This window comes from Plutella xylostella, chromosome 17 (genome assembly GCF_932276165.1).
Source record: "Plutella xylostella chromosome 17, ilPluXylo3.1, whole genome shotgun sequence".
In the NCBI taxonomy this organism is placed as follows: Eukaryota; Metazoa; Arthropoda; class Insecta; order Lepidoptera; family Plutellidae; genus Plutella; species Plutella xylostella.
Genome location: NC_063997.1, coordinates 7,777,883 through 7,802,657, shown reverse-complemented (window position 1 = coordinate 7,802,657; position 24,775 = coordinate 7,777,883). Strand labels below are relative to the sequence as shown.

General features: G+C 38.2%; 2 protein-coding genes and 1 long non-coding RNA gene across 4 annotated transcripts; 2 read left to right on the top strand and 1 right to left on the bottom strand.

The window, feature by feature from the left end:
* Positions 1–116: 116 nt before the first annotated feature.
* Positions 117–11,720, bottom strand: LOC105388970 (multiple inositol polyphosphate phosphatase 1). Of its 2 annotated transcripts, none has more exons than XM_038109097.2 (10): positions 11,582–11,720; positions 8,701–8,872; positions 4,908–5,053; positions 3,617–3,793; positions 2,637–2,756; positions 2,408–2,506; positions 2,076–2,204; positions 1,572–1,725; positions 1,073–1,268; positions 117–783 (listed from the first exon to the last, which is right to left on the bottom strand). In XM_038109097.2, exons 2-10 carry the CDS (start codon positions 8,864–8,866, stop codon positions 540–542), a joined length of 1,431 nt encoding a protein of 476 aa, XP_037965025.2. In that variant the 5' UTR covers positions 8,867–8,872; positions 11,582–11,720; the 3' UTR covers positions 117–539. The 2 variants fall into 2 exon arrangements, with proteins under 2 accessions (XP_037965025.2, XP_037965024.2); XM_038109096.2 differs by having other exon boundaries at positions 11,418–11,683.
* A 1,824-nt stretch (positions 11,721–13,544) lies between these two features.
* Positions 13,545–19,302, top strand: LOC105388969 (eukaryotic translation initiation factor 3 subunit B). Its single transcript, XM_011560015.3, has 10 exons — positions 13,545–13,729; positions 13,938–14,253; positions 14,622–14,808; positions 15,377–15,603; positions 15,927–16,103; positions 16,461–17,040; positions 17,368–17,486; positions 17,703–17,856; positions 18,228–18,336; positions 18,841–19,302. The coding sequence occupies exons 1-10, from the start codon at positions 13,546–13,548 to the stop codon at positions 18,930–18,932; spliced, it is 2,145 nt and encodes a 714-aa protein (XP_011558317.2). The 5' UTR covers position 13,545; the 3' UTR covers positions 18,933–19,302.
* Positions 19,303–20,056: 754 nt separating this feature from the next.
* On the top strand, positions 20,057–20,911 carry LOC125489802. The gene is made up of 2 exons (XR_007267242.1): positions 20,057–20,344; positions 20,610–20,911. It is a non-coding gene; the product is annotated as an uncharacterized LOC125489802 (long non-coding RNA).
* The last annotated feature ends 3,864 nt before the right edge of the window (positions 20,912–24,775 follow it).

Below are 24,775 nucleotides of genomic sequence, written 5' to 3'. Positions count from 1 at the left end.
ACGGAACTATTATGAATAGAGATTTTTACGAAACCTCAAATAGGCTTAATGAGTTCCGTAACTATTGAGCTCAGTAAACCTACTTTAAGGTTTTTTTATGAATAAGACCGTAAAGATATAAGTAGGTATTAACAGTCAGATAAAAACATCTTTAACATCAACATACTATGAAAACAGGAATACGAATAAAATGTTGTATACTTCATGAATCAATTCTTGTTTAACGGTGGTATAAATGTATATTGGCTTACGGACACTAACAACAGTAAAAAATAAGGTAAGTACATAATTAATATAAAAAATGTGGGTTTCTTAAAACTAATAGAAATTGTAACAAACATAGTCAACAAGTATTTCATTCAAATTTATCTTACGATTCTATGATTAAAGTTACGCATATCATACATTTTAGTTTGTTGGTATCTACATAGTATGAATGGCTTGGGTGGGTTATTAAACTTTGGAATCTACATATAACAATATACAACAGGTACAAGCTATACTCTATTAAATTGTTTTCTAACATTTTACAGATAAACTTAAACAGAAATGTACCGGACAACCAAACTTAACAACGCCAAGCTAATACCGAATAAGCTGTTGAGTGAATTTGCGGCGTTGCAAAACTGCATATCACAGCTTGAGGTGTTGCCATATTTCTGTTTCACGAGCGACCAATCGCAGAGGCCGACGCGACAGTTGTCTAAAACCATTTGTTGCTCGTTTTCAAGAAACAGCACTTGGTATTTCTCCTGGATTTGGTAGTTGCTGTTTGGATCGCATCTGGAAATTGAGAAGATATTTATAAGAAGGTAAGTTATTGTTTCCTAATTTAACTGTAATAGAATATAGAATTTAACGGATATTCTTCCCCCATTTTGATTTCAAGATGGCTGCTGAGGGAATGTCTATTTTTTTACAAATATTTAAAGTCGTTGTGACTTGTAAGGCACCGACGGCCATCATCGAACATATTTAAACGCGTCGACGATGTTGAGAAATGTATAAAAATCGCATCCGGTTCCCTTACTCGCTCTTTCTTAGATTTTACTTATCTCATACTACAACTCACTTGTACAACACGGCGGCGAGGTTCGCGTTATAAGGCGCGACAGTCGACGTCACCCATTTTCTCTGCTGCACCTGAGTCCGGTAGTTGTCGCCCGTCAGCGGAGTGACTTGCCGGTGAGCGCCGAGTGACGTCAGAGTGAGTAGGAGGGTGGGAGCGTCCGTGAAGTAGATTTTAGCTCGGGGCTGTTGGGGGATATCTGTGGGAAAATTTAGGGGTTGATGTTAACCGCAGCATTCGTAGAGTTGGACTAAAAGGGTTTGTAGTATGTGTATAGTTTGTATATAGCCGCGAAACACACAAATTTCAATGTCAATCAGAAATAAATGCTTCCTTGTATTTCGAATCGACTCAATTCGAATAAACCTTACGTATCGGGGAACGTGGGGTCAGATATTTATCTGGCAGATTCTTATGAGTTCTTTTAATACGGATGTTCGATTATTAGAGTGAAATCCATTATAATAGTCTCAGCTGAAAGTCATGAACTCATGACACTCACCTCCACTTTCAATTTGATGTTGGAAGAAGTCGAACATGTCTTTAACTAAGCCGCATCCGAGTTTCTGGTTGATCGGAGAGCCGTAACCGTATTTATAGTAGGTCTCCAGGTCCTCTGCGTATTCTAGACGTTGCAGGTCACTCTTTGTGAAGGCCTGGAAATGGGAGAGTAAATTCGATTGAGTTTTTTATTCCTAATTTATAACGGAATACATGTGTCCCGGAAATCCCACGGGTTTTTATTTAAAAGGTAACGAGGTCAAGATCACGGTTGTAGGTGATCAGGCTACACCCATTGTTCCCATAAAATTGTTCACGGTAGTCGAGCGTCTCATTTTATTTACAGCTGCCACTTTGGTAGGTATTATTTTGTAACCCAACTGAATATCATGCAGATTTGATTTATTACATTGTTTCTAGGTATCATCATCATCAGCTCCAGAGACCCTGATCAGGGTTATACCTAGAGCTCAAAGACATAATAAGATATGAAATAGTTACTCACAGCGCACCACGGCGATATCTGCGCGATGTCCCACGCCTTGTTGTATCTGCACATCTGGTACATGCGCTTGATGCTCTCCTTGTCTATCTCATAGTTGAACCCGAGCCGGAGGGAGATGTTGTTGATCATCTGTGGAGACAAGGAATATTAAGTTATTTATGTTGTCCTCATCAACTTCTTTTAATTAATCATAGGTTTATGTTTTGTTGGGCAAAAAGTATGTTTAATTCCTTGGCTGAACACTGTGACTTATGGAACGGTAATGCTGAGTTGGTTTTATTTTTGTTGCAATGTACAGTGTGTTGTTTCATAATATGTAATTATGTACTTACGTCTCTGTACTCCTGCTTAGATTCAAAGATGAGCTGGTAGGATGTGGTTTCGTTATTCTGTTCCACATCTTTCGTCCATGCTGGACAGAACTTGTAGGGCTGAAATAAAATTGCTTTGTTTTACTACAGGGAACTCTGATAAGGATAAGTACTTTATGTTATGTTCAGCGGTAAGGCCATTGTTACACCTTTGCTACAAAGTTACAATAAATATGAAAGCTCATCTCACCGTGAGTAATTTCTCGTCGCTAGCATTCGGTATGTCTTGGTCCTGCGCCTGCGCACGGAAGAGACCCTCAGTGTAGGCGCGGAATGAGCTCGTCGATCTACGGTCGTTCAGGTACTTGAACTGGAAACACATAAGTAGGGATTCAGTGTTATGATTTTGCTTTAGTTTATAAGGAGTTATAATAGGAGAGAGCGGAATTTCTACCGTTCACAGTTTGATGTTTATGTATTTAAAGATGGTTCTGTAGCCTTCACTTGTCAGCTCTTCACTTTCCAGCTATAAAATAATAAACCGTCAGCCGATGTCTAGACTCGAGAGTGTTGTAAACAAAGACTGTCGGCACTCACCATATTATTATAGTAATCAGCACCTTGAATTCCATAATACTATGCGTCAAGCAGCTACGGGTGTTACGAAAGACCAGAATCCAGAAGCTGCTATCCAAAATGAAGATAGGTAAAAGACCCGTTCTTTATCTGGTCTCTTACCAAGTAGTCATGTCTATTATCAGTCAAGAGCCCCGGGTAGCGCCGCCTCCAGGCCTGCGCCAGGTGCTGCGCGGTGACGTAGCCCTCGCCGGTGAGCTCGCCCGCGCTCGCCGCCGTGTGCCGCGCGCTCCACTGCCACCGCTACAGGAGACTCACGACTGAGCATTTGCTACCGGCACGAGTGACTAGATGGTCTAGATTGTTAGTCAGCGCAATAAGCGTATATGAGAGTCTAGAAGTTTTGAACGATCAGAATCTGCCCAGGTTCTTTATCACTGTTTCCTGTAGCCAGCTTTTTACTTACGTTGTGGGCTATCCAGATGGAAGATAAATAAGAGTCACTCTTTATCCAAGAGGTCCGGACCGATGTCAATAGACTGTGATAGGGCTGCTTCCTATAGTAAGGTAACTATTTACTTATCTGCATCATGTCTCACTTGCGCTCTTCCCAAAGAATCTGGGTCTGGGTTAACTAGCTTACTCTCCACTCACCAAGTAATCATGTCTATTGTCAGTCAAGAGCCCCGGGTAGCGCTGCCTCCAGGCCTGCGCCAGGTTCTGCGCGGTGACGTAGCCTTCGCTGGTGAGCTCGCCCGCGCTAGCTGCCGTGTGCCGCGCGCTCCACTGCCATCGTTCTAGCAGGTTCACGTCGGATGTGCACATGCGTTGCTGGGGATTGATAGCGTTTGTTAGTGGCTTGATTAGGGGAGCGTAATGGGAAGGCACTTCGAAATCAGATAAAATAGTCCTTATGAAGGCTAATGTAAAGACTCTATTATCCTTGTTACACCTACCGAGTAGAATGGCGAGTCATCCTTGTCCGATCCTCGACCAATGAAAGTGGTCACTCTACTCGATAGGTGTAGTCAGGGTATAAGAGGCAGACGTAAAGTGGTAAGCCCTCGAAAACGCTAAACCGATGATATTGTTTGACATAAATATCTGGTGTTGTTGCGGGAATTAGTCCAGTCAAGGAATGAGGTGTAGAGTGCGTGAGCAGGTAACTAAGCGATTCCTTCAGAAACTTGTTCAGGGGGCTTAGGTTGTTAACATATCAAAAGTCCTGACTCCTAGGTGATGAGCGGGGGGGAGGAGAGGGGGGTAAAGGTACGAATTTTTGGTTTTTCGCTTATATCTCGAAAATGATGCATCGCAGAGAAATATTTTCAAAGCATAAAATGGAGTTCTTTAAATTACCTACAACTTTTATATCATACATCTTTTTCTAATTCCTAACCGTTTTCGAGTTATTACCCACTGAAAAAGTTAAAATTCACAAAAAAAATCTATTCAAGTCAAAACATTCATAAACAATGCATCATATTTTCTAAACCGATTCATAAACGAAAAAAAATAATAGGAAAGAAGTTGTAGATTTTTAAATTTCCTTTAAGAATATATATAGATATGCTGGTTAATGTCCAACCCGTCTAAAGTTACAGCTATTTTACTTACACTTAAGCTCACTAACTCGGTGAGTTATGTCAGTAACTTTTTCAAGTTTAAAATAGCCGTAACTTTAGGCGGGTTGGACATTAACCAGCATATCTATATATATTCTAAAAGGGAATTTAAAAATCTACAACTTCTAACCTATTCATCTTTTTCGTTTATGAATCGGTTTAGAAAATATGATGCATTCTTTTTGGGTCATTTATTGACTGGACTAAATGGACAAGGAATGCCGATGACGGAGTGAAATGTCCTTATGTAGCTCTTTGAGAGATGCCTACGGACACCAATTGCCGACTATTAGCTGATGATGGTAACTTCATGTACTTACGTTAGTATTCCTAAAGTTTCCATTCTTGTAGTTGGCGATGATGTTGTCCCGCAAGTCTTGGAGTCTCTGCAGTTCGTTTATTTCGTTGAGCTCGGGATTGTGGGAGCCGTGCCGGTTCAGTGACCAAAACGCTATTGGACTGCATCCTGGAAAAATTATATTAAGTACTATGTAATTAAAGTGTTCGATTACAATAACCCTTAAAACGAATATATTTTACAATATCAGCCAAACAACTGAGCTGTTTGTCGGCTGGTAATACTCCCATTTAAATTACAATGATCTTAGTAAATACACTCGTAAAAACAAAGTCGTTTAGCTATACGAATGCACTCTTGCGAGAACGTTAGGAATTTAATATATTCAGGGACAAAGTCAGCGTTTGCACATTATTTAGATTAGCAAAGAGCATTAAAAAGCCTTCGATTAGAGTGAGCTATTTCTCCCAGTCTCCTATTTCCATTTGGTTTCTTATTAGTGTATTAGTCTATGGTTTCTTTATATCAGCGACCGTATAAATATACCGCGCTCTGATAATAACGGTTAACATTGTTAGGCGTTATGTGAGCATTATTTGTATTCCATGGTAGCACATGGCCAATCGTTTACTGCAGGTAGGTAGGGTATTGCCAGTTGATAGCTTCATTGTGTTTGTGTAAGCACAAGTAAGTAGGTAGAGATATACAATACTAACCATGCATGGTGATTCATCATACCTACTGTTAGTACTTAGATCCATGATCAATCATCCTGGAAATCTATTTACCTACTTACAATTTGATCGCTACCTGTAATTTACCTATACCTACATACCTACCTAGGTATAGGAAGGGAAGGGATTAACTGGCGATAAATTTTATGTAGCTGGTCGTTGGATTTGTGTTGGAATTATGTCAATAGACCCACTTTGCAGGTTTAACACATCATTTATTGCGTTTATTAACGTATCCGTAAACGTATAAATACGTTCAAAAAACTTTATTGGTCACGTGTATTTTTTTACTATGAATGTTCTTTGCAATAGCAAAAGTTGGTCCGAAAGACTGGCCCTGAATCTCCTTTTCCGCTCATCATACCACTTTTGCAACAACTATGTTATATTCCTTGATGACACACATTCACGTCGCATTAATCACAAAATGGTCGACCTATCCAATGAGCCACTCGAGCGTGGGGGGAGGCTATTTCCATCAACAATGTCCCCAGAGGGAGTTACTCCATGCGAGAGAAAAACTCAATCTAGGTCAACCTATCCCGGTATTAGCACAGTACAGTGGCTACCTAACTATCTGTGTTGTGCCTCGTAATACCTCCCTACTGCATCGAATGCGGGCTTGCGCTATTCAGAGGTGCCTGGAAATTCCTGAAGCGTAAAGTATATAGCCTCTATTTATTCCTAATTTTCAGTTTGCTTATTTACCAGAAAATATACATAAGCACATAGTAGTGATTGGTAAATAATAGTTAAAGAAATATGCATAGAGAGGTGTGATCCACAGGGAGTTTTACACTTGAGAAAGTAGAAGCTGAACTTGATTATGGAATTCAGCACTGTGATTGGCTGAATGCTTTACTAATATTTACTGAAGTGAAAAACTGAGCCCAATGTGCACCTTTAAAAAAGAGATGGATAGTTAAGTACTGCCTGCTGCCTACCTACCTATAGGAACTGTCTGATTGCTTTGGAAGTTCCGGATTGCTCCGGTGTTCTGAATAGTCCACTCGTGATATAACTCTGTCTATTCTACATCGATCTCATACCGGATTCGCTCGACGAAAGGCTGGACTGCCAATTAGGCACAGTGCCTGTCTAGGTATTACTGTATCTAGATTGAAACCGTCGAATTGAATGTTACTGTGACCCCTTCGCTTCTTTACACGATGGATGGATCTGAATTAAATATTAATAGGCATGTATGCCATAATATATGCATTCGATGCGGTGAGATTGGAAAAACATTTAAGTACTTACAGAAACTTTTGTTTACTTACCTACTAACATTAATAAAATAATATAAGTACGTACATAAGGTACTTATATTGAATTGTTTATTGAGGCAATTTTATTTCTAAAGTGTATTATACATTAAGTTTGTTGTACTTAAGTGTTTAGTACCTTCAAAGTTTGATATGATTTATATATGTAGCTAAGTGAGTGAGTGAGATAAACTTAGCTCATATATTTTTATTATAACTAAATATTTTTTTTTAGAATATTACATTTTATTTTATATTACTGATGTTACTTTCAATAAGATTTTGATTTTTAATGGTACCCCGAGATACGGGCAAAGCTTAGTTCGGGGGCCCCTGTTCATTTTGTGATTTTAAATATAAGATGTGCGCAAAAATACTTTTTGTTTTGTAAAATAAGATTTAAATTTTACTTATTATGTGTTTTATGTGCAAATAATCATTTTTTTACTATTTTTACTTACTTACTATTTACATATAGTTACTATACTTACGGTAGTATATGTTACGGTCAAGACTTTCTTAGTAGGTAAAGAGTTGTTGGCAAAGTTCCCAAAAGTCATTAAGGATTAACTAAGTCACTCAATCTTTGCCGGTAGGTTACGTAGGTACTGTACTTACCTATTAAAAATTATGAAAACGTTCATTAGACTAGTGTTAGTGGACGAAAAGTTGGCCAGAACGGCAGATTTGGTACCAATAGTCAATATATCTTAAATACTATCAGATATACGTAGGTATGCTCGTAATATACTAAAATAGTTAATCGTATGAAATTAAGAATAGACTCGTATTTGAACTTAACTGTAAACTTTTTTGGTTTCATTTGAAGAAATCACTAAATTGCAGGAAGTTGGGGCCTACACTTACCTAATGACCATATTCTGTGCACATTAAGTTAATGTTTCACAGCCGTGTCACGAATACTATTATGCTACCTAGGTAAAGTACCTACCTACATTATTCTATAAATTTATGACCAAGAGAAGAAATAAATATAGGCACAAGTGCATTTATAAGTGTACTGCTGTGCCCGCGCGCTTCGCTTCGCCTTAAAAAGTTTTCCCGTGGGAATTCCGGGATAAAAGTAGCTATGTTCTTTCCCAGGGTCTAGACCCTATGTATGCCAAATTTCATTCAAATCCGTTCAGTAGTTTTGGCGTGAAAGAGTAACAGACAGACAGACACAGTTACTTTCGCATTTATAATATTATAGTTAGTATTTGAAAGCTTCGTTAAAGCCAAACGACAAGCTCGACCTTAAACTTTTATGCGTTTCTTTTATGCTTTTAGGGTGTGTGGCTGTAAGTAAATGAGTTGTCAACAAAGCTTATGCCACATGCCTTTTTAACAGCCGAAAAAAGGGATGTTATAAGTTTATTGTGTCTATGACGTTATGTGTTTATAATCTCGAAAGACTTTCGAATTGTATTTTTTAATCAAAATCTGATAGTCCGAAAGTTATGCGACTGTCAGACGTTACATTACAATACAATACAATATAACTTTATTGAACAAAACACACAACATACATTAAATTACAAACGGAGTAAGCACAATAGGCGGCCTTATCGCTAAAAGCGATCTCTTCCAGGCAACCTTAGAGTGAATGAGAGACTTATTGAGTAGAAGAGGAAGGTGTACACGTATTGCATTTAAATACTAGTGATATTTTTTATGTTTTAATAATAAATACTTAGATACATACATACAAATATAATAGATACTTATATATATACATACATACCATATACTTATATAAAGATTGTAAACGTTGTAACGTTGGTTAGGTTAGATTATTATAGGTACTTATACTCACCAATAACATCCTGTATGCGGGTGGTCGAGATCCCGGCGGTGTGAGCGAAGTTGTAGGCGGTCTTGGTCCCGAACAGAAGGTACGGGTCCTCCTCAGCCGACAGACAGACCTCCTGAGCCTGTGCCTCGGAGACTAGGACTAACACCGACAGGGCTATCCAACCCATAGTATGCTGGAATAAGGATGATCAAATAGGCGATTAGCTTGATTGGGTTCGGGTAGGTTTTGCAACTGCAATACATTTACCATTTCTACGTAGGTATTACCATATTAGTCTATGGTATTACCAATATTCAAAGGGAAGCGAATTTGTGGGGTACTTATTAGATGACATTGTGACCTGTGGCACGCCTTGTATCAATTATTCGTTCATACAAATTATGCGTCTATCTATAATCGTGATCAAATAGGTGGTAACAATTTGAGCCAATTAAAGTGATTGCCCTTTGAACGTAGGTGTAACTAAGTATTTGTTCGTAGTTCTTCGTAAGGTATAGTAGTGCACATTCCCTATGTAACTAACTATAGATTTTTTATTTATTTGTAAGTACTTATTACATTAAAATAGAACAAATTAAGGTAAGTAGGTAGGTACTTAACATATTTTACTACGATTGAAACTTTTCCATGATAACCTAATTAACTACATAAAGAACCTGAAACGAAAACATACCATAGGATTGCCTATGTAATAACTTAACTAGGTATGTATAACGTGACCATACGTCCCGCTTTGGGCGGGACAGTCCCGCTTTCAAGCTGTCCGTCCCGCTGTCCCCCGCGAGGGCAAAAATGTCCCGCTTTCTTAAACAGACCAAACGATAATTTAAATTACCTACATTTTGTAACTTCATCCCATATTTCCTTTCTTTCTTTTAATCACTTGAGACAATGAATTATCTTCTTATCACTTACTCACATAGACTATAGGGAGAGTAATATGAGTCCGAGTTCCACCGAGACTCCGCGAGTAACTTCGTTCAGTGACGATCATTGACTCCCTCTTGCTCTATCGTGTATATAAATTTATTTCGCTCTTCTAACAAATAAGAAATGCGTGGGAGTACATGTTTTCCAAAAAAGTAATCTGTATTAACTTTTATGAATGTGAAAATAAGATAACATGCACTATTGATAAGAACTTTAAATTAAACTACTCAAATTATTTTAAAAATCAAATATGATGTTAAAGAATTTTGAAGCGTCTGGTATGAGAACACCCAAAAATTCCGAAAAACTATTTTCCGAATTTGAAACACCGAATATGTACCTAATTATCAAAATATTGCAATAACAATTTTTTAAATATAGATTTATAAAAATCGAATACTTAGATAAATATAATAATCACGAAGGTTTGTTATTACGATTGTTAAATACACAAACGTAAAAAAATACGATTACTTTAGTATACGAAAAATAAAATACAGATTTATTATAATCACCAAAATATCAAATCCGGACCGAAAATATGATAATTGTAAATAAAATGAACGTTTCAAAAACTTTAGAACCAAAACCTAAAGATAGGTGCGACGACGATCAAAGCGAGGAGGAGCGTGTTAGGTGCACATAGATATCGAAAAACAAAGCGGAGCGGAGTAAAAATATTGTTAAATAGAAAACTATTTGTAGTATTTGTTGTTAAGTTACACAATAGAGCAAAACAATGGCTCGGCTTTTTACGGTGTTTAACCTAAAAAACCTTAGAACCTAAACCTAAAGATAGGTGCGACGACGAGCAAAGCGAGGAGGAGCGTTTAGGTGCACAAAGATGTCGAAAAACAAAGCCGAGCAAACCAAAAAAAATATTAAATTGTTAACTAAGTTATTCGGGGATTTGTGTTTTCGGAATATTAAATCTTCGGGATTTGTTATTTAAACAATTCGATATAGTAAAAAATCGTTAAAACATCGAAATTATAAGATTCGTAAAATTTACTTTGGTCATTTTAATAAATCTGTTGTTTGAAATTTCGTTTATCAACTTTACGTAATTTTTGTTATTCGGAAACTTAAAATTTACTAAAACTATGAAATTCATAATTAAAAAAACGTTATTTTCATATTCGTAAAAAAGTGATTCGGATTTATGTAGTGTCTGGTATATTTATAAAAGCATAGTAAGTACTTAGGTATCCTAAACATACCAACTTTACAAAATGATTAGATAAATATAAAAAATGAAATTCCGCAGGTGTCCCGCTTTGATAAAAAAAATAAATGGTCACGTTAGGTATGTAGTACCTAATACGCACATACTTAATATATTAGGTTAGGTAAGTACTTGTGCACTTGTTTCAATATAGTAAATGACTAACTAATATGTAAATGCTTAACTAATAAAGTAAGTAAGTACTAACTTATACTTAATTATGAAGTTATACTAACTTTAAGTACTTACCTATTTAGTCACAGATAAGTATACCTAGTTTACAGAAAATATACTGACGCTTAAATTAATTTAGAGTTGTTTAACAATCGATTAAGTCACCAGCGAAGTTAATAACTTCGTTAATTCGTCATCCACATTAAAAGAACGTGATGTTATTCCCTGTTTATAGGTACGGCCTCTACGTGATTGTACAGAAGTCTACAAGACGATAGCGTCAGTTGATAAACAAGTTAAAGTTACGAACTAACGGCATAACTCGTCTATATAGATGTATTAAGTACACGTGCACCAATCCACCAATAGCCTCAAAGAAACATACTACCATTGAAAAGCGGCAGAAATGCTTCCCACAGCAAACAAAATAGGCTTACGGTAAACTCTACACACCGGCTTTAAAATATTCCACAACTAAAACAAAACACAATCACAAGCACGGATAACCATAAATTTAAAAACGGAACACAGCCCGAAGGAACCGGAAATTACCTTTCGCGGGAAAACTCGGGATAAGTTTATTGTAGAGTTTCTACTGGATGAAAAGCGCGGTAACACAAACCAGCGTTCTCGGCCACAATGGCGGGCAGACTGGGGACAGGTTTTACGTGAGTGGTCGTCGATCGACGGTGAACGAGACGAGAGGTGAGGTGACGCCCTAGCGAGCTATGTTGGGTATACGATGTGGTTGAACTGAGAAACTACTTACTTCGACCCCAAGGGCGTACCCAGGATTTCAGCTAGGGGGGGGCAGCTCATACCTGTTCCGAGATGATGGTCGGTTGGGTTATATTGAAACATTTGAAACATTATAGATAAAAGAATATGAAATCAAAATATCTGACTAAAAAGAAAAGATACTTTGTTTCCAACACTTCATATTGCGCACAGTAAGTAAGTAACACGTTTTTAATTCCCACTTGGCAGGAAAATTTACGTTTATTTTATCTTCTAGGGGGGGGCAGCTGCCCCCCCCTGCTCCTACCTGGGTACGCCCTTGTTCGACCCAGTCATAGCTGGGAAAGAAAATTAGAATACTTTGGCTTTTTCTATATGGCATGTATTGTGTGGTAGGATTAGTAATTCTCACTCCACTGGGTTTGGGGAGCGTTTGGGTATCTAGAAGTAAGTTATCTTATATCGATGACTAGCGGTTAATTCCTAGCATACGTTTTTGATAATATAACTTTTTATGTGTAAGCCCTACTGCCGCGCCGGGATCGGCAATCAGCTTCTTTCTTTTAAGGCAACTGCACATACACTTACATGAATAATTATTATTTTAAAAGAATACCATCCATAGGTACCTACTTGCGTAACTCAACTTAAGTAAGTGTGAATGTAACATAAACATTTTCATGTCTATTAGGTACCTACCTATGGCCTTATTGATAACGTAATGTTATGTAGAGTTGTACCTGTAAGTACCTTAACAACACCGATGTGATGATCACATCTTTCGACCTTCGCGGCTTCGTCACCTAGGTAGATACACCTTGTGAGTAGGATCTTGCGTAGAGTCAAGGACAAGCTCATTTAGTAGCCTTGCGTTTCGTGTATCTTGATTTTGCAGAGAATTAATTAGATAGGTAGGTATACCCATAAATATAGGTACTTTATACTTACTATAAATTTTATAGAATACATAGGATACTTAGTTAGTTAGAAGGTACCTGCGTGGTGACTGGAACGTGGCAGTGGCCAACGTCACCATACTGGCTTGAATCCGGCCGGGGTAAACTTTTAATACATAAACAGGTAGTTAACTGCAGCTGGAAAAATACGTGGATTTAGATAAGTAAATAAATTAATAATAAATATGTGGGGACATCTCACACATGGCCATCCGACCCCAAGCTAGGCAGAACTTGTTTTATGGGTTGGGTATCAGACAGCTTTTAATACATACTAAGATAATTTTAATACAGATTAGATACATACTAAATATAAAATATCAACACCCAAGACCCGAGTACAAATATCTGTCTTTAAACAAATATCTGCCCCAGCCGGGAATCGAACCCGGGCATCGCAGTCATCGTCATTATCAATCACTACACCATTCAGCCGTTACATTACGTTTTTCGTGACCCCTCGTCAAAGGTGAAATTTTTACTTACAAACACATATCATACTTAATAATAATGTTTATATAGGTATTACGGTGTTTTATTACCAAATTTTATTCATATCACAATCACATCATTTTCCTATGATTTGTTTAGTTTAAACATTTTTGAGTTTTGTGTAAAATGTAAAGTTACTTTCCCGGTTTCCCGGTCCCCCGCTCCCGCTTTATTATTATTTTGAAAAAAAGAGCCATAGACAATTATAATATACAATGCATTTTTTTAATAATGTTGCCATACCTCTGTATGTGTTAGGAGGCTTCAGAGTAAATTTTCGAACACACCCTATTCTATATTGTTTATTGCTGTCATACTTCTATCTTCTCTATGATTCACTCTTTCACTAATGGCGTGTCTTCCGGTACCACACGTTATAACGTCAAAATGGCTAAGAAAAAAGGCGATGAGAAAGTGAATCAAACCCCTCAAAGTGATAATGAGGAGCAAAACTTTGATGAGGAGCCTGACTTTGACGATCCGGAAGGTTTTGTTGACGACATTCCCGATGAAGGTGGGTAAAAGTGGTTGTAAAAGTTTGGCCGGCCATATGCGTCACCTACGCTTTTTGCCGCTTTATTATCGTTTATTATTAGCGTTTACTATGTTTTCGGCTAAACTTTCACTGTAGTTATTTGTTTTATGTCTTCTACCTAACTATAATGCAGTGTATCAGCATAATATGATGTGTCACAAATCATAACCTATCTTTGACGTTGCAGAATTGTTGGCCGACCTTTTAGAGCAAAAGCCTAAGGAATCTGACGGCTACGAGAATGTAGTCGTGGTGGACGGGTGCCCGCAGGTCGGGCCCGAAAGGCTTGAGAAGCTCCAAAGCGTCATTACCAAGATCTTCAGCAAGTTTGGCAAGATTGTACATGAGTATTATCCAACTGATGAGAATGGAGTCACAACGGGTTACATATTCTTGGAATACAGTAACGCCCAGAACGCCGCCGAAGCCGTGAAGGCCACAAATAATTGTAAATTAGATAAGCAGCACACATTTTTAGTGAATTTGTTCACTGATTTCCACAAGTAAGTACCAATGTGTTGTTTATCTATCATTTCTGCAGGCATATTGTTTGCCCATATAGTAGAAGATTTAACAAAATAATTAGGTATATTTAATAGATTTCAAATGCTATATTTGATAATCCTAAAACTCCAGACATAATGTCTCACATTTGTGATGTTTTAATTAGTTAACAGGAACTCCCTCTGAGCAAGTGTCAATGTAAACAGTACAGCTATTTGTGCCACTTAGCTTTTATACCTATGAATGTTTATTATGTATATTTGGCAAAATATGGTGCCAAAAACCCAGATCCTATTAGGATAATACCATTCAGGATAATGCCCAACCCAATAACTTTTCACATTTATTACAATTTAACCTTTCTCAGATATGCGGACATCCCCAAGGAGTGGGAGCCGCCAGCACCGCAGCCCTTCAAGGTGCAATCGGACCTGCAGTGGTACCTCATGGACCCAGATGCGTATGACCAGTTCCTGGTCGGCATCGGCACCGGAGTTGCTCTGCAGGTGTGGCAGAATGCCCTGCCCGAGCCCGTGTGTTTGCAGGAGAGACCTGTAAGTATTGTTTGATATCATTATGAGGTATAAAATGTTTTGGGCTGCTACAAAATGGTGGAGTGTTGTGATATGATGAGTACAACATAAAGTGGGATCCCCTGGTATTTAACAAAGCATTGAACAAGAGGTGAAGGGGATAGCTACCATTGCAAATGTAATATTAATGCATATAAAATTAAAGACTTCAAAGAACTATTTATCTAAACACTAGGAGATTAGAAATGAGGTGATTATAGAACCAGTGAGTTGAATTTTAATGACATGCAGGAAACACTCCTTTGCTATGCAGTTGCTAAGTGAAAGTATGTCATCAAACTGGATTGTTCGCATTGGGTTTATATCAGTTTAGATGCAATTTAAGCATTTTGTTTTCTCTCTGACCAAATGATAATAATTTTGTTTGTGTAATAATAATTTTAACTTAATTTGTGTTGATTTGCCACTCCTTAGCTAAGCGATTTCCTTACCTTACAAAGGTCACTATTGTATACATACACATAGCATTAAAAGAATAATTATGTATTTCTGCAAAAAGTAATACCATTATTTACTTCTTCCTTACCAGAACTGGACGGAGACCTACGCAGTATGGTCACCACTCGGCACGTACCTGGCCACGTTCCACTGGCGAGGGGTGGCGCTGTGGGCCGGACCCAAGTTCCAGCAGTTCCAAAAGTTCTTCCACCCGGAGGCCCGCTTCATCTCCTTCTCACCATGCGAGAACTACATTGTTACGTTCTCACCAAGTGGGGAGCGCGGTGATGACAAGAAACTCATTATTTGGGATATTAGGTGAGATGGTGTAACGACAGAAAAAATGGCTTGCATAGGTAGTGATTAGATCACTTCCTTTATCAAAGTAGATTTTTGCTAATTCGTTACCTTCGGCCTAATTCACAATATTATGTCATTGAAAGACAAATATTTTATCAAATATCCGATCATGGTATTTAGTTATGATTAGCCCTTACCTTCTAAGTGATCATAATACAGCTTGAGGAAATTTCTCTAAGAGAGAAGATACTTTACATGGGCTTATTGTGGCTAATGGCCTACTATGCATAAGCAAGCATACACAAACACCAATCTTATGCATGTATTCTGTTGTAACCCAGGACCGGTCAAGAGAAGCGCAGTTTCCCGCCACCCGACGAGTACGTGACGTGGCCGATCTTCCGCTGGAGCAAGGACGACAAGTACTTCGCGCGGCTCGGCGCCGACATGCTCTCCGTGTACGAGACGCCTGGCTTCGGACTGCTCGATAAGAAGAGCATCAAGATCCCTGGTATCAGGTATGTTATAGTTTTGTTTTATATTATTTTGTAGTGTATGTCAGCGTCAGAAAGGGATGAATTATTTTATTTATTTCTGTGGTATCTGTAGTCAGAAGTTAATACAATGCTGTCCTTGTTAGTTTTAGTTTATTTTGTTAGGAAATTACAGCAATATCTATCAGCCCATAATCATGGATATAGCCCAATCCTATAGATACGCAGCACGATAAATTCTATTACAGTAATTTGATATTTTCTGTTTTTCTAGGAAATGATAGGAATGTTTTTCTAACTAATTTTCACTTTTTGTAACTTCAGTGTCTCCAACACTTTTACAAGTTCAATTATTAATCATAAAACATCTTTTACCAACAGAGACTTCAGCTGGTCGCCAACCGACAACACTCTGGCCTACTGGGTGGCGGAGGACAAGGACGTCCCAGCGCGAGTCACGCTGCTCGAGATCCCCAACCGCACTGAAGTTCGCTCCAAGAACTTGTTCTCCGTCGCGGACTGCAAGATCCACTGGCAGAAGAGCGGCGACTACCTCTGCGTGAAAGTAGACCGCTACTCCAAAGTCAAAAAGGATAAGAATGACATCAAGTACTCCGGAATGTATTACAACTTTGAAATCTTCCATATGAGGGAGAAGGAAATCCCGGTGGACTCCGTCGAAATCAAGGAGCCAATTCAAGCATTCGCGTGGGAGCCAGTCGGATCCAAGTTCTCTATCATCCACGGAGACCCGGCCAACATCTCTATAAGCTTCTACCAAGTGAACACCGGCCAGGCACCGACCCTGCTCAAGAAGTTTGAGAAGAAACCGTTCAACCATCTGTTCTGGTCTCCGTCGGGACAGTTCATCGTGCTCGCTAACCTGGGATTGACCGGTGGTGCTCTGGAGTTCTTGGATACCAACGACTTCACTATCATGAATGTTTCCGATCATTACCAGGTAATTATGAGACTTTTTTATTAGCCTAAAAGTAAAGAAGTCTATTCCAGTGTGTACCTACTTATACTTCTAATCATCTTTATATCACGGTTCAGGCAGTGAAAATTAAATGGTGTCCGAGGCCTGTGCTCTGATCAGCGACGTAGAAAATGTTATTAACTTTTCAGTACCTAACAACGATAAAACTCGCAATCTGTAATGTCCAATTTATTCACACTGAATCAAAACGTACCTAAATAGAAGGAATAATTTTGTTAATCAATATCACCTGCTGAAGCATTATTTTATCATGTAACAGTAAGTAAATAAACCCGTGTATTTCCCCAGATGTCCGGCATCGAGTGGGACCCGACGGGCCGCTACGTGGTGACGGGCGTCTCCTCGCTCAAGTGCAAGATGGACTGCGGCTACTACATCTGGTCCTTCCAGGGCAAGATCCTTAGGAGGTAAGCTGATGAATTTGTGTTATTTACATCATTACATTTTATTAGTCACCTATCATCCTCTGCTGGACGTAAACATCTGCTACAGAGTGCCTATACACCAATCTCACGGTTTCCCTCAGAAAACCTTCAAATCCATAGATACATAGAGCTGCCTTATATTATAGGTAAACTAAAACCTTTGACCCTCCTACTTACTAACTAGTGCTTCATCCCCAGGGTAATGAAGGAAGGGTTCGCGCAGTTCCACTGGCGGCCGCGCCCGCCCACGCTGCTCACGGACAAGCAGCAGAAGGACATCAAGAAGAACCTCAAGAAGTACTACTCGCAGTTCGAGTCCAAGGACCGCATGCGCAGCAGCAAGGCCAGCAAGGTATGTGATGGTGATCTAATAATATATTGGCTGGGTTTTCCAAGGGTTGGAAAACCCAGGGTTTTCCACTTCTACAGGGTGTTAAAAATTATAGTAAACTTGAGAGTCTGAGTTATTCTGAACAACTTTTGTTATATGACTTAGGTTCATACTACCTACTTTTGATTATATACGAAAAAACATGTTGTACAAAAGGTTTTAAAAATTACCTTTATGTCAGCTTACAAAACTATTTTTGCGATGTCCTGAAGAAACGCTGAGTTGCTAAAAAGGAGCTCTTCTGAAAAATCCACTAATCATTTATGTAATTCATATACACTTAAATATTAATGTTCAAGCATGAACTTTACTTAAATCTCCCTTGTCTGCAGGAACTGGTGGCGAAGCGCACGGAGCAGATGAAGAAGCACATCGAGTACCGCGAGGCGAAGGCGCAGGAGTGGGCCGAGCAGAAGCCGCGCCGCCTCGAGCTCAGGAACTGTACGTATTATAATAATAATTAAGAGTAATACATACATTTACGTAGACTCGAGCAGGACCTTGTAGACGCCACAACTGAACGGACACGGGTCTTTCTATTACGTGAAGTATAGGGTATAGATAGAGACGTCTTTTTCTATTTGCTCACAGTGCCATTCACGTTTTCTCTCTCTGTTCCTTCTTCGGTGTAGCTTTGCCCTTTTTGTGGGGGAAGAGCTTTTGCTCCTGTAGGGTACTTTTTTACTGAGCAAATGCCACGATACGCTCTCGCTGGAAGCGGCTACTCGTGATCTTACCAATTTTATCAGCATTTGTTCGAATCTTATCTTTCCTAACGCATTTGTTATCTATTCGGCAAACGAATCCTATCCTGCATGCTTCGCCATAAACTTTTTTTTTGCATGATCTTTATAAATTAGCCAGGAGCAGCAATTTACTGGTGAATCCGAATGACTGCGGTAAATCGAAAAGACAAGACAATACTAAGCAATATATTTGTTGCAGATGTGGATACCGACGGTATCGACACAGAGTCAAACACAGTGGAAGAAGCAGTTGAATTCTTAGTGAAAGAGGAACAGACCGTCATCGAGTAGTCGCCATATTGCCGCCACGTCCGAGGCCGAGCCCCGCCCGGCCTCCCCGCTGCGCAAGCGCATCGATTCAACTACTTTTATAACACCAGACCACTCAATCAGCCTTCAAATCTTTTGTACCACATCCCGTAGCCAAACTTTGTTCTGTCAACAAATCACTTCATAATTTGCAATGTTCAATTACAGTTTAAATTATACAATAGGTAATGTTTATAGAAATCATATTAAATTGAAACGTTTCAAATGGACAATGGCTTTTTAATACCTGTTTTGAGATTTATTTTATTTATTTACTTACTCATTATGAAATATTTACAGGATTGTTACTAGATGATGGTATGAAATAATAAAGGATTGATTGAAACAATAACTGGGGAATTTAAATGATAATATCAACTCACCTTGGCTTTATCAGTCTTTAATAATACATAATCTTATATAATAATTTATTTCAGGCACATTTCATTATTTTATGCTTAGTAGATTCTAAAAGCTTTCCAACTTAGGTCCTAAAAGTTTTAAAACTTAGGTTCTAAAAGCTATTGTTTATATTTAAAATTACCTAATAAACGTGTGTAGATAGATATGCGCAAAGCAAGTATGTCATTAGTTAAAACTTAAACAGAGAATATAAACTTCTATTGAAAGTTTTAGATGGACTGACTGAAGTGTTGACTTCATCTAAGACATGCTTGCTGTGGATCTCCCTCCCCACCAGTCAATAACAGTCTAACTACTAATGGACATAGGTCACTCCCAGTGAGTGCCACAACACTCATAGCCCTTCATCATCAAAGCAACACCGGCTACCTGTCAAACCTGCGCAGACGGGGGGTCCTTAGTCTCCGGTAGTTTGTCCGCCGAGATAAATGATAAAGATATCTTAAAATGTCCTTCGTGTGCGTTGTTTGAACTATGAACTACCTACCTATACCTATATGGTACGACGGACAAAAGTTCTCCGGTGGACAGTAGCTCGTCTGTGCAGGCCTTATCATTAAAACTTGTAAATAGAAGCCTATGACATAAGGTGAAGTTTGGAAGTAAGTATTGTAATAAGTACATCGTCACCGATTATCATACACGCACCGAGGCTACGAAACGTATTATTAATATTATAGTAATATAACCTCCTGATGCCCACGGTCCTTCTGTGAGTACTTAACGAGTATAGTTGTTACTGCCCAAGCTATAACATATTTTTTCTGGACTAAATGCCCACGGTCCTTCTCCGAGGACGAATACTTTATGTTTGAACCATATTTGAATTTACCGCCATTATTTTTTGGGATTGCATCAATGGATTTAACATTCCATCACTGACAGCTGTCTTAAGTGTCATCTGAGGATAATCAATCGTTCATTGTAAAAACGTCAAAAAACGGAACCATGGCGGGGCCACCGTCGACTAAGTAAGTTGTAATCTCATTTTACTTATGTGATCTAATCATTTAATACAATAACTTTAATAAAACTTTATTGTTAAGTATATTAGCAAGAGACGAATAGTAATATTTTATCAATTAAGGTTCTAAATAATATTCTATGATCATCCATTTACATTAGTACTCGACTGAGTACCGTGGTCCTCAATGACATAAACGTTTAGTCCTCACTTGAGGACTCTGGACCGCTATACTATAATTTTAGATATACTTATTTATGTATTTTTTACAGAATATAATGCGAAATCCAAGAAATTGAAGCAGATTTAGCTATGTCGGACATAGATCTCTCGGAGGACGATGACATGACGACATAAATGACTCTCCATGAACCCGTAGAATTTGAATTTTGTGATGATGATATCCAGGAGCTGCTAGCTGAGCCTTTCATTTTATCTTAATTTGTTCCTATATTGATTCCAATAATTATAATAGTTGATAAGTGTAAGAGTTTATCTAGAATAAATATAAGTTCTAAACTTATGTGAGACTGATTTAAAGTGTTAAATGTGTTCCTAAGTGGTTCTTATTTCATAAGTTTTGTTATTTCTAACAAATTACCATATAAATATATTTCCTACCAATAAATTAAACTTTTTTTAACTGCCCACGGTCCTCACATGAGGACTAATGATTTTCGAATTTAAACCTATTGAAACTGGTTCCTTTTTTAATGCATTAACCGTACATACCACTAGGAACACTATATAATAATTTTTGCAACATTTATTCACGTTTAAGTTTCTGGGCAGTAAGCTAGGTAAACGGAATAGTCTTGTGTGAGGACCGTGGGCAGATAGTCCTAAAAAATAAAATAACGGCTGGGCGTCAGGAGGATATACTACGGTTCACGTAACACGACTAAGAATGCTGCAATACAGGGTTCTGCAAAAGTGGCAGGTATAGTAAGCTGCAGGGGGTTGATTAAGGAGAGTCAGGAGTTCATTCTGAAATCTAATCTGAACAACTTTTGTTCTATGACTTTTGAAAATGCGTGAAAAAATAACTCTTTTCCATTCCAACTTTGTAGGTAGCGTAACTTTGTACCTATGGACAATGTAGGTACTTAAAGGAGAACAAATTTAATATTTTTCTTGAATTTCCAAAGTCGTATACTTAGAACTAAAGTGGTTCAGAATCACCCCCTTTCGGCCTAAGTACTAGGTATAATCTTTTCGCTACATCTGTATAGAGGTAGTTAACACGTACAGATAGGTACAGGTAGTACGTAAACCTCCGACAAAAGTTAGTAACAATATTAAGTAACTACATAAGTAAGCTGTGAGCTTTTTAGCACGTAAATAAGAAAAATAATACCGTTAAAAGTTACAAGCGTTTCTTTTACCTAACTATGAAATTTTTCGCTTTTCGCTAACAAGATTGCTACCTACTTCAGCACTTTGCCCAGAACAAAACCCCTAGACGACGCTACACTAAAAGAGGTAAATATATTTTATATCTTGGGGAAAGTGTGAAAAAGCTTTCATTCAAGCATTTTTGTCGCGCACGCGTCTTGCCCCTGGCCACACCGCCCCTTCAGTTTCAGTTTCTCACGAATACTTTTCAGAACGCACGCTCGACGCCGCGTTCCCGCGCGCACGAATTCAAATTACGAACTTATTAAAATTGTTTTCTTTTTCTAAACGGTTTTAAATTTGTTTTTGTGCTGCCAGTAAAAGTGAATTTAAAAGGATTATGAAAGTGAAATTTCGTAACTTAATCTGAAGTTTACAATTAATTCAAGTTGCAGTGCAGTAAAAGTTACGTTAATTGCCGGTAAGTTTTAATTAAATATATATTGTCTTATATCGGTGAAAGGGTAGTTAGTTGGGTTAAATAAATAAAGCCATTTATCAGTTAGGCCCTAAGTCTCGACCCGACGACGTCTCTTCGTTCGGAGAGTGAAAGAATTAATTTCCATTATCGCACCCTCGGCGACCTTTTCGTGGACATTTTGGTTGAACTTTTCTTATTGCTTATTTTTTATTTGCCTACGTAAAGAAATATAATGTAGGTATGAACTTATTTTATAACAATATTCGAGAACTAACCGCTCACTGTGACACGAATTCTAGGTTGAAGTGTGAGTAAGCACTTATATGCCTTAAGTAGGAATATGTTACTTACGCGCAAAAGTATATCTTAGATCTTGCTTAACAGAATAACTATTATGTAGGTGTTAGTAAGAAGCTATCTAGGTCATACGGTGGCTGTGAAATTACATACCGACACCCTGTCCGACCATTAGCTGACTAGATTATGTACTATCACATTTCATGTCAATCTTATGCTTAGCCTGAGGCAAAGCGGGCATCCCCCCTTTGCCTTCCGAGTTACTAAGTGGATTCATTAACACAGAGTAGGTATGAACCTAATATACGTTTATACTTACCTACATCTTTATCTAGCCTGTAATCATTTACTGTCTAGCAGTAGACGACTATAATATGTAGACCTGTCCCAAGATGCGGCACATAGTTCTGTACTTGGCCTTCCATCCAGCCAATACGAGCTGCCACAATAGTGATGCCACTGATACAATAGCAATTAAAATCTGTCAGATCCATATAAATTACTTCAGATTTGACAAGCGAGCGATCCGGTGGTGGTAGCGTAACCCTACTATCTATGCTAAAAGGAGGGCCCCAATGCACGCTTGCCCAAAGGCTTACAGCTGGTTGTGGTCACCACTCTAGAACTCGCGTTAACCCACCGGTCATCGATCTTCGGCTTATACAATATAGCCTGCTCACTACCATCACTGTCAGTTCTCATAGGCGCTCCGCCCACTGCTAGAGCCGAGGCGATTAGTTAGGCGAGCACGATTCATTTAATTCGATAATCATTTGAGTAGAAGTTATAAAACTTGAATGTTTGTTTAAATTTAGAATAGGTAACTACAATATGTATAAAGCCGAGTCCACCTTTGTATAACTTCCCCGTATCACATCTCCGTTACGTAGACTTCGCTAGTTTTGGCGCAAATAAACCATAGCAATCACGATAAGCACCTAAGCTGCGACACGGGGAAATGACACAATAATGTGGACCCGGCTAACATTTTTTCCTTATTTTTTCCCATAAAAACTTCACTGACACCTGTCTAGCAGGCACAAAAAGTGTCAGTAAACAAAATAGGGTGTTAATTTCGCGTTTTCTTTGTCTCTCTCGTCTCTAGCCCCTGATGTGTGTGATTTTTTCTCATTACCCTCTGTCAGCCGTCGAGCCCATGCCGCCGGGAGTGCGATACATCTTCATTTTGCTACTACTACCTACTGCTGGCGGATATTCGGGCACTCCACGAAGTTCCGAGTGGTTTTTTTCTGTGCAGGATCTGGTATAAATATAGTTAGGTAGAGGTTGACTTATTTTAAGATAATATGAGGGATTTTAGTAAGTATCTAGTTTACTTTCCTTCTAATACCGAATCAGCTTTCGAAAATGAGTAGGAGAAGAAACCCGTTAGTGTCATTTCCTGAAAATTTTGTGCATAAAAATAAATGATTGTCAAAACAAGTTCACGATAGGTACAACACAGGTATACTTAAACTTTTGATTTTAAGAGCAAAGTAATCTAGGGCCATTATTATTATACCTACTACAGTTAATATAATATACCTACATACTAGTTACTATATTCTACTGGATGTTATTTTATGAGATGTGAGAGTGAGTATTTTAATTTGCGCTCCTATTCACCGAATGGCCAAGTGGCAGCCCACATGCAATCTCTGTCACTGACAGATGCAACTCAGTATTAATTAAAAAAAACTTCTCACTCTTTTTTTAAACTCAGCTGCGGAAATTCTGAAAAGAGATTTATTTGTAGACACTTTCATCTATTAAAAACATATTCATGTTTAGTTTTTTTTTAACGTACGTATGTATTTGTAATTTTGATAAAAGGGTTTCGTATATCGTTATTTCCCAGGCGCCCTACGTTTTGTTAATTGAATTCGACATTGATAATAATTACTGTAATCAAAATATTCGCATGTTTTCCAAATGGATCTCGGTTGGTGGCTGAAATGTGCAACCTTTTGGTTTTGATATTTGATAAGTACTTACTATAAATGGCAGACACGATTTACAAATGGGTAACATGTAAGAATCGTTTTGAGAAATAAAAACTTGCCCATTGAAAAATACAACTTATGGAAATTCGTGACAAAAAAACTACACTTCATAGAAAAAATACGCTACTCACCTATCTATAAAAATATGCTCATAATGTTAATCCAGCGTTTCAACTTCCTGCAAAGCAAAATTATTCCAATATTGATAAAATTCATCGCACATAATAGTTAGGTAAAGTATGTGGTTTTCCGATGACGTGACTATATCACTTGGCTCTGAGCCAAAATAATGGGATAAGCGATCAGCTATAAACTATGATTT